The sequence below is a fragment of the Dermacentor silvarum genome, chromosome 9 (assembly GCF_013339745.2).
Source record: "Dermacentor silvarum isolate Dsil-2018 chromosome 9, BIME_Dsil_1.4, whole genome shotgun sequence".
Lineage (NCBI taxonomy): Eukaryota > Metazoa > Arthropoda > Arachnida > Ixodida > Ixodidae > Dermacentor > Dermacentor silvarum.
Genome location: NC_051162.1, coordinates 101,548,462 through 101,559,316, shown reverse-complemented (window position 1 = coordinate 101,559,316; position 10,855 = coordinate 101,548,462). Strand labels below are relative to the sequence as shown.

At 48.7% G+C, this 10,855-nt stretch overlaps 1 protein-coding gene across 1 annotated transcript; it reads right to left on the bottom strand.

The window, feature by feature from the left end:
• Positions 1-210: 210 nt before the first annotated feature.
• LOC119463777 (P2X purinoceptor 7-like) lies at positions 211-2,117 on the bottom strand. Its single transcript, XM_037724602.2, has 3 exons — positions 1,440-2,117; positions 798-1,013; positions 211-426 (listed from the first exon to the last, which is right to left on the bottom strand). Exons 1-3 carry the CDS (start codon positions 1,631-1,633, stop codon positions 270-272), a joined length of 567 nt encoding a protein of 188 aa, XP_037580530.2. The 5' UTR covers positions 1,634-2,117; the 3' UTR covers positions 211-269.
• Positions 2,118-10,855: the final 8,738 nt, after the last annotated feature.

The following is a 10,855-nucleotide window of genomic DNA, read 5'->3' as shown; positions in this document are numbered from 1 at the left end:
ACCTATCGCCTGTATTCACTGAACTTGAAATGTTCTACCAGTCTGTGCTATCATGTCAACTGTGGATGTGTAGGCCACAACAAGTGATGCAGACCTTGGTTGTAGCGCGGTTAGCAATAGTGCCATATATTTTGTCAATAAAAAACTGTGTATTTTCCAATTTGTTGAGAAGGCAATTAACATCACTTGCAATGCAAGTTTGATGTCCTGAACCCTCTTGTCACAGAGCATTGCAACAACAGACACAGGCACATTTTGTTCACATTTTTTTAATAATTCGGATATTTAAACCCTGCATATGCCTCAGATGGGAAGGCATCCCTCACGGCTGCTACGACACAGCTGGGCAGCACCTTCCTGTTGCCCCGTCCCAGCCGATGCCACACCCACCGTGCAAATTGGCGGTATGCAGTGTATCTGTACCGCCTGAAAAGATATGAACAAGGTTAGGAGAATTTACAAGATAACGCTATAATTAGCGGCGGGTGATGCCTCCTGTAGCGTACAGCCGGCGTCAAAAGGATAGGGTCAGCGGCTTCCGAGGAAAGGCTGAATATTTTCATGACCCCTGCAGGAATCGCGCGTAATTGAACGTTTTCTGAGATACCGTGATCCGTAAATTTGTGACGCCGACTGCACGTACGTCTCTTAGAGTTGCGCGCGTGCTACGATTGATGGGCTCGAACACTAACACGGAAGGTTGCGACGTGAGATCACAAATACTTTCCGACCGGAAATCTAATATTGCGAACGTCGTGCTTTGAGTCGAGGCCACGGTGGAAAATGTAAATAAATACCTGTGGATTTCCGGGGCCTCTACAAGCGCCGGGCGGTCTTCCATGAGGGCGCAATACGCCACTTCAAGGGCATGCACGTTCCGGCAAGCATGAACAAAGGTGGGGTGGCTTGTGATGCATGCCTCGTTGCCCCGGAGTGCGTCCACGCGGTCAAGTTCTGTGCAGCACACCGACTCGAGCTGTGTCTCCATGGCCCTGCAGTGTCCACATTGGCACCTGCGATAATCGCGATACAACATGAAACGTGCGCTCTGCTGGCTCCGCGCGCTGCAATTCGCCGATGTTGCTGAGCATCGTAGTTTTGTTTTCCAGAGTCTACCCTGAGGGTCACATAAATAAGTAAATAAACTGTCTGCTGTTATACCGACATATAAAGCAATTAGTCGTCGCTCATTCAAAAACCACATTGAATGTAGGTACATCGAAGCATGCGATTACCATGCCTATAAATACTCGAAGCATGCAATTGCCATGCCTATAAATACAACTGATACATTGCATATGTATTCCGTAGCATTTATTGCTTTAGGACCTTATGAAAATTCACATTAATTAGCACATGCGAAGATTCGAGAATTTATACATGCTACTGTTAAATGCCGTGCAGGCCACAACGTTTGAGGCCGATTTGTTGTGTCTTACCATTCAACGTGGCCGATGCGAGGGTTTTGTTGAGGTTCGTCCTCGCTGTCGCCGGCCGCAATATCTGAGTCGCTGCTCGCTAGAGGGTCGAATTGGAAGTGGTTGGCCACGTCTAATACGGCGGCGACTCCCACATGCAGGAAATCGTCGTCGCTGGACGACGAAAACGAGGACGACGATGATGGCGAGGACATGGCAAACCACGTGCAGGCGTAGCAGACGAACTAGCAAAACCAAGCTCGCGTGCTGGCGCGCACGCTGGCTGCGCGCGCGTCAGAGCATACGTCATGGTCTCTCGCGATTAAAAAAAAAAAAACAGACAGACAGAAAAAAAAAGAAAAAAAAAACCGTCAATCTAGTCAAGGTCTTCATTGGAGTCGGACGCAGACGTACAGTCAGAATCGGAAGTGCCGCAGCCATCCATGACAACTGCCGGCGTGGTTTTGTTTGCCTACGCTGGCACAGCACGTGTGTGCGAGAGCAGACGATGCAGCAGTAAGTGCGTCACAGCTTTGTGGGCCCACGTGACCAAGCTTGCTACCCAGTGACGTCACTGTCCAACTCGGCGCTCAGAAACCGAAACCGAAAGTCGTTCACATAAATAATGCGATATTAAATTATTTACCGAGAATATATGCATCTTAGAGCGTGCATGATGCTTCCTGGAGCAATAAGAAACGTTTGAAACGAAAAAAGCGCAAGCCACAAATTTGAAGTCGCCACCCCTTTAAGCGCCGTGACTGTCGCACTGAGTTGCATCTTGGGTTAGTAAACCCATGTTCGTTGGCCATCTGATTCCAGAGCCTTCTATGTGCCATGGGGAAGAGTGGGCGAACCCTACTGTAGCGAATTGCTGTGTTGCGGAGTGGAGAGCGCGTTGCCCTTTCCTTACCGTCACTCGTTCAATGGGCTTCGTGCGCACCCACTTCCACAACATGGACGCCGGTATATGTGGCGGCGTTTTCCACACCAGTCTTCATACTACCTGAAGAGCAACAAATATGTGCCTACATTACAGAGGCACCGTTTCATGCGTATCGGCAGAGCTAAAAGCTATAAGGAACAGTTTATCAGCTATCATAACTAAGCTCAATTGCGTGTCACCGCATAGATTGCTTATATACGCAGACTCCTCGCAGTCTGTTCGAAAGCTGCGAGAAGTGACGGGTTACCTAGATATAGCACCCGACGCGCATCGCCTTATCGACTCATGCACCTCTTTTGTCCTTGGACCGTGGACCCGTCGGTCAACACCTGCCCACTGGACGCAGACGCCCGCCATCCAGCGGAAGTCCAATACCTGCTGCAGCTACTTCTTCTGTCCCCAAAGGACAGCTTGCGCCTGCACACAGAATCACTGCGCACGCTAAACAATCCGCGTGGTTTGGACCTTATCGGCTCAACTCGCCTATGTGGTTGTACTGAGGAAGATCCGCGTGGGCGCCGCCTTGACTACTGCGATCCGAGCCACTTGTACTACCGGGGTCCAGCCTACCCCACTTATGTGCCCCTTCTCCACTGCCCGAGCCACATAGGCAACGCTAGGTGAACTCCTGGAGACCTGTTGGGGGCTTAAACCAGGTCTGCCACCTGCGCAGCCTTGGATACCACCCAGGTTGACCACCTGATCTGAAGCGCTGGATGCATAATGCTCTGCACTGGCCACTCCTAGACTTTATGCAGAAAACAGACCTATATATTTTAGAGCGCAGCTCTTGAGCGCTCGTTCCTGCGTTGAGCGTCAGCGTGCCTCGCTGTCCCTCAGCGTAACCGAGTGAACGAGCAGACCGAAGGATGAACGAGTGAACGGGGGGCACATTAGGGGATGAAATACGGTGATGGCGACGACAGCGCGAAAAAAAAGTGGAGGAAGAGGATATGGCAGAAGCGTGCGAAGAAATTTGTAGTACCGCACAAGACGGTTCTGCGGCGATCATGGTCACGATATGGGGCCGAAGTAGCGTGCGTCGTCTGTTCACCGATGACATGCGGCGAGCGCTTCCTACAAGATCATATATGAAAGCAAAGCACTGCATGAACGGAGGTCTGTCAGCGGTGGCTATTGTGAATCGCGCCTATGCGTCAAGGACGCGCTGCCTCTCCCGATTAGCGAGGCAGATTGTCCACGCCACCCAATATACCCCGAAATGAAAACACATATAGAGCTGCGCTCAAATTTCGCATTGGGAAGTGTCATAATATTAGGTTAATTTTATTTCATTTAGTTTATGGAGAAGAACATACTGGCTCCAATTTAAAAAAACTTGCAATTCCGCTTGAAAAGTTCATGACCACCTGAGCCATTCCACTAACAGCCTTCGGTGAAAAGGACGTGAGGGCGTCCTCTCGTCATAACATTTTACTGTTCCCATTGGATAGTTTTCACAGTCTCTCTAAGTCCGTCTACTTCCGCTGGCCACGGCACTTCTCTTCCATACCAACCAGCCCTGTCATAAACTAGACTGACCTATCACACCACTGGTGTACTTTGACGTCATTGCTCCAACTGACTTCCGGGAGGCGTCTGGCTGCATGTTAAACTCAAAAGCGGTAACATCACTGCAGGTGGCAGCTTCCAGAACGTTTGAGTTGATGCCTTCGTTGCAGGTTAGTTAAAGTTGCTCGTTTTTATTAATTTTTTGCCGTCATCATGCACGTTACTGTCACTGCTGCTTAAGAGAGTACCTGTGTAAACTTGTGGACGAAAGCATTCTGCTTTGTCCTATCTTTGAAAGAGTCAGGACACGAGGCGACGCAAGTCGTATGTTGTAAAACTTGAGCAAAACTCGTTTACGATGACCATCCAAATATTCGAATGAGATTGTGCATTTGTTTGCTATCTAAGAAGTATATTCGTCAGCAAAATTAAACATGAGTTTGGACTCGCTCAGCATCTTCTGCTTAATGTACCGAGTTCTACACCTTTTTTTTTCGCACAACATAGATCTCTCGAAAATCCACTGGTCAGCAATGCGTCGCGAATGAAACAGAACTATGAGAGGGGGATTTTTGTCTTGCTAGCACGGAGACGATGCAACCTGCACATGACGTCCTGCACGCATCCTCGGCCTCCTACGCATGAGGTGACGGCCAGAAAGGTATGTTACAGTATATACAAATCAAAGCGGTATAGGCACATGTAATTGTGTAAAATGCCGAGAAATAACAAAATATTATGCGTGGGCGATTATTTGAACTTTCGAATAGTTTTCGAATATTACAAACTTTTCGTATTCGAAAACTAACTATTCGGTATTGTCGAATATCTCAAGCTAACCGGGTATTTCGCAACAGCCAAGTTTTAAAATCTTGTAGCTGTTAGTGTTACGTATTACCAGAAGTGAAACAAAAAACAAATTTTTCAAAGCGAGACAAAAACGGAATGAATAATCATAGTTTTTTTTCGGTTTCGCAAAGAAAGCCTACATTACAACCTAAACCGAGGAAAACGTTAAAATGAAGATGGAGGCTTCAATAGATTTACTGTGGTTAATTACACTTCATCAAACAAATCAAAGAGCAACACATTAACAATGCATTGAAAATGCGAAGATAATCTCTATGCATTTTTAAATTTTTGTATGACACTTACCAATCGGATCGATACTTTTCATTTTATCGTAACGTTTAGCTGATCCCGATTCTTCTTCGGATGGAGGTGTAGCTGTAGATTCAAATTGAAACGTCTGGCTAAAGGACTGCCTGCAAATAAAATGAACATGATGTGTGGCTTTTCAAATGGCGCATTACCTCTAGTAAATTATACATTCTGGGATGCACTGAGACTGCTAGGTTTTACTAGTACAGACACTCCTTGCATCTCTCTTTCTATTTATTGTCCTGCTTGAAGGAAGGAATGAGAGTTCATATATGAGCGGATCCCTCGAAACTGATAACTTCCATTCAGAGGTTTTCTGCTTCTTGAAAGAATGGAGGAAATATATTGACACCATCTTTGTAAATTGATGAAGGAGGGGACAAAATTGGCTTGTAAGAACTTGGCGAATGCTATATCCAGTTCATGGTGAATCCTACAGAAAGAGTATACCCCAGTCAATCACAATAATTCCAGAAACCTTAAATGTTGCCTAGTACATGTCATACATGTGTGTACATATACCTCTCATAACCATTCTCTTCTCAACAAGTGTCATACTCGTACATGCACGAGTGTGCGAGTTTCTGTGTGAAATCGCTGTCTGATACTTCGCAGGCTATACATCCGGCTCATTTGTAGTTTGTATATTGACATAGCTTGTGAGCGATGTAACGCACAAACATGCAAATGGCGTGACAATAAAGCTATGATTATTCTAGTGGATAAACCTGCACATTCCATTGGATTAAACGTAGTATTGTATAAAAGTAAACAAAAGTATACGCATTTCCCTTAGTTTCAAAGCGTTTAGTGACAAGTTTCACTAACACTTTGCCTCGCTTCCTATAGATTCCAACATATGCGTTCTATCTGCACATTTTGATAAGTGCAAGTGCCAGAGCAAGAATAGGGCTTAATGCAGTTCATGTTCCTGCCATGAGATGAGGGTATCAAACGCACGTCTTCATGCTCCGCGATTTGTTCCTTTCGGAGCTACTTGTGACAAGCAACTGTAGAAAACTGATTTGGATGTGTGCAAAGCAAGGAAACTACAACATATATATATATATATATATATATATATATATATATATATATATATATATATATATGGCTACGCGCGCATTGTATCTGGTCGCTTGAACGAGGCGCGCAGGGCCCATGACTCGAGCAAAGAGGGGGAAGCACGAACTGGGCTGTCGCTGTGAATCTAACCGGTCAGTGCTGCAACCGCTGCTGTAAACTTAATCTGTAAATAGTTTCTCGTTTAATTGACTCGTCTATCGCATAACATTGTGGTGAAGGTGGAACGTTCGCCGTCTTCACTACGGAGCTCCGAAGTGGCCTCACCGTCGTGTTCTCAGCCATGGCTTCCGATGGAAACACCCCGTCGCCACCTACACCTGCGGCGGCCACCACAACCTCCATTACGGTTCCCAGTTTCCGTGATCCTGGGACATTCTCTGCTCAAAATGGCGTTGACGTCGACGACTGGCTCAGCATGTATGAGCGTGTTAGCCGAAGCCACCACTGGGACCCTCTTATCATGTTTGCTAATGTGATCTTTTATCCGCACAGGACACCACGTGTCTGGTTTCACACCTATGAGGCCGAGCTCTCTAGCTGGGACATTTTCAGCTGGCACATCCTGCATTTGAGACGCACCTTGAGCGCATCGCAGCTATCTTTGACGTCTTCGGCAAGGCTGGGCTCCAATTATACTCGTCGAAGTGCCACTTCGGGCGCCGGCAGATTACAGTGCTAGGCCATCTCGTCGATGCTTCCGACGTACAACCCGACCCCGAGAAGGTTCGAGCAGTAACGGCTTTATCAGTACCTCAGTCTGCCAAAGACGTCCGAATTTTTGTGGGGCTCTGTTCTTATTTCAGACGATTCGTGAAAGATTTCGCAGCGATCGCTCGACCACTTAACTTCTGAAGAAAGACGTGTCTTTTTAGGTGGGGTTGCCCTCAGGCTTCCGCGTCTTCACGCCTTATCACGATTTTTACCAATCCACCTCTCTTAGCCCACTTTTACCCGTCCGCACCTACTGAGGTCCAAACCGATGCCAGTGGTTATGGGATCGGAGCCGTCTTAGCGCAGCGCAAACATGGACACCACCGTGTTCTAGTCGCAAGCCGGCTCCTGACCAATGCAGTGCGCAACTATTCGATTACCGAGCGCGAACGTCTGGCCCTTGTCTGGGCTGTTTCAAAGTTCCGCCCATATTTATATGGCAAGGCCTTCTCAGTAATCACAGACCATCGTGCGCTTTGTTGGGTTTCCCCGCTCAAGGGTCCTACTGGCTGGCTCGTCGTTGGGCCCTCCGACTACAAGAACATACCTACATAGTGACTTACAAGTCGGAACGCCAACACCAGGACACAGATTGCCTCTCTCGCTACCCAGTTGAAGACCCGACCGCTGCGTCTGATACTGATACCGATGCCTGCGTTCTGTCCGTTTTCCAACTGCTCCATGTCGCCGACGAGTAGCGCCGTGACCCGTCCTTCCGTATCATCTTTGACCGCCTGGAATGGTCACTTGCTGAGAGTTCCCTTAGCTTATTCATACTTCAAGATGGCGTACTCTTCCACCACGACATTCACCCCGACCGCCTAGCATTACTCCTTGTGATTCCTAAAGACGTTCGCTCGGCTGTTCTCCACGAACTTCACGACCTCCCCACTGCCGGCCACCTCGATTTGTCACGTACCTACGACCGGATTCGTCTACACGTCTTTTGGCCAGGTTTTGCTCACTCCGTTCGAAGATACGTTGCAGCGTGTTTGAAATACCAGCGACGCAAGACACCATCGACACTCCCTGCCGGCTACCTTCAACCACTCGACATTCCACGGAGCCATTCTTTCGCGCTGGTTTCGACTTACGTGGTCATTTTCCTTTATTTACCTCTGGAAACTATTGGATCGCTGTGGCCTTGGATTACGCCAGGTGCTACGCCATCACCTGAGCGCTTCCTACAAGCTGCGCCACAGATGTCGCCGATTTTCATGTACACGACGTGATTTTATTACATGGAGCTCCACGACAACTTCTCATGGACCATGGCCGGAGATTCCTATCAAAAGTAATCGCCGACATCCTGCAGTCATGTGCAACGAGGCACAAGCTATCTACGTCATACCATCTGCAAACAAATGGCCTCATTGAGCGTCTGAATCGCACTCTCACAGACATGCTCGCGAAGTATGTCTCTTCAGACCACAGTGACTGGCACCTCACTCTACCGTTTGTCACGTTTGCGTATACTTGCTCGCGCCACGATAAAGCCGGTTATTCCCCATTTTCCCTTCTATTCAGCCGAGAACCACCACTGTCCCTCGACACAACCGTCCCTGTTCACGCGGCACCGACCAGTGAATATGCATTTACGCCATCGCCCGCGCTGTCCACTCAAGGGAAATTGCTCGTGACCGCCTTCTGAGCTCCCAAGAGAGTCAAAGCCATCTGTACGACCGACGACACCGAGACGTGCACTTCCCGCCTGGTTTTTACTGCTGCTTTGGTCTCCGTGAGGACGACGACGAAGTGTTTGTTGTATGGAACGCTGCTTTTCTGTCTCTGCGAACTCCAAGCTACTTTGTGGGAGACGCCGCTCCCATAACTACGGCGATGGATGTGCAGTCACCTGGAGGGGTGCCGGGCCCTTCGACTTCAGCAGGGGCCGCGCCGAGAAAGCGGTCTAGTCACCCGAGTGACACTGACAGTGAGGACACTGTGATCTACTCACCGACCAGTGATGAGACCTCGGATGAAAGTGACTTCGTGCCCGCAGCAAAGCGCAAAGCAAAGAGAAGACTCATCAGGACATCTCCTTCCACAAGTAAGGCTACTGTGATACCGACGCGAAAGTCATCGGAGCACACTATTTTATTTGTGCCTGTGGCTGCTAGCGACAACATAAACCGGCTCAACCGTCAAGCTACATCTGTGGCGCTCGAGGCCCTTGCTCCGGGTCAGATCAAAGATGTCAGAATCAACGCCCGTAAGAACATTCTCGCTATAGATGTCGCAGGACCGCAGCGCGCTAGATGTTTTGAGCAACGTCAATGTGCTGGATAACATCAACGTACGCTGCTTCAAACAAGATGAACCTACCTCTATGACCGGTGTTGTGTATGATGTAGACAATTCCATAAGCGATGCCGACCTGCCTATACTCATCAAGCCGGCGACAGAGGGAATTGCCATATTGCAAGCCCGTCGCCTAGGGAAATCGAACTGCGTGAAGCTAACTTTCAAAGGAGACAGCCTACCATCACACGTCAAGGTCGGTCACTTTCGACAAGTAGTACGGCCTTTTGTGCCAAAGCCGCTTCAGTGCCGGAAGTGTCAAAGGATAGGGACACGTTAGTGCAGTTTGCACAAAGACAGCCGTGTGCTCACGATGCTCTGGGTCACACAGCTCCGACGCCTGTCGTGCAGAAAACCAAAAGTGCGCCAATTGCCAAGGCTCTCACGACGCATCTTCCAAGAATTGCCCACATGTGAAAAAGGAGATGAAAGTCTTGAGGCAAATGGTCAGGGATGGTTCGTCGCACAGGGTGGCTGCCGCTAAGGTGCGACGCCGGCGTTCACATCGCCGGAGATCTTCGAGGAAACCCACTGCTATTGCTAAGGATGCACCGCGTCCGCCGACAGTCCACACACTTCCACAGACAACTAGCAATACTAGCAGCGAGGATCCTACGCAGAAAGTCTCGAATGTCATTGCCTCACGCGTAGACTGGCCTCCGTTGCCGAGGCTAGACCAACCAGCGGAGAAGCTACATGACGCACGCTCGCCGAATCATACTTCACCTTCGGACAGCAGCCACGAAGACGACAAACAAGTTGTCACCATGATAAGGGCCCTTATGAACACGTTCCGTGTTCTCCTGACGTCCATACACACTCCGGCGGCTCGAGGTGCGCTTCAGATACTGGATGCGCTGAATCCGGTACTGGCCAGTCTTGAGAAGCACCATGGCTGCTCCTCTGCACTCGTTCCTTAAACAAGTCAAGGAAGCGTTATCTTCCAGTGGAATGCCCGTGGCCTTAAGTCCCGCATTTCGGACTTTCGTGCCTTTGTTTTTAAGAACAAATTTCCAATCATCGTTATTTGTGAGCCAAACATTGATAGCGCGATCCGTTTATCAGGATATGAAGCTTTCATGTCTGGCACCTGTAGCGACCGCAGCAAAGTCATCGTTTACATCAGATGTGATTTCACTTATGTGTTACACCCAGTGGCACCTGATGACGACAACCAGTACGTATGCTTGACCGTAAAATGCAAGAACGTCACACTCACGCTCGTAGGTGCCTACATTTCACCTTCGAGCCGATTTAACAACGCAAGACTAAGTGCAATTTTAAAATCGACACCTGGACCATGGATTATTACCGGCGATTTCAATGCGCATCATCCGCTATGGGGAAGTTTAAAGATGGAATTGCCGAGGACGACAGTGTACTAGCCTTCGCGTCGAACCATGCACTCTGCTGCCTAAATGATGGAAGTCCCACTTTTCTGCGGGGATTGACTTACAGCAGCTGCCTGGACTTAACTTTTGTTTCAAGATCCCTCAGTAGCAGTGTGAAATGGTTCCCGGACAACGAAACGCATGGTAGTGACCATGTTCCAACATATGTTAAGGTCGAAGGCATCGGCAAGTCACACTATACCACAGTTCAACGCATCGACTGGCCGAAATACACGCTCCTCATGGAGCAGATGTGTCAAAATTCTCAGAACTGTATACCTGGAAACATCGAGGAGCTAATTAATGACGCTGCTCAAAAGGCCACAAGC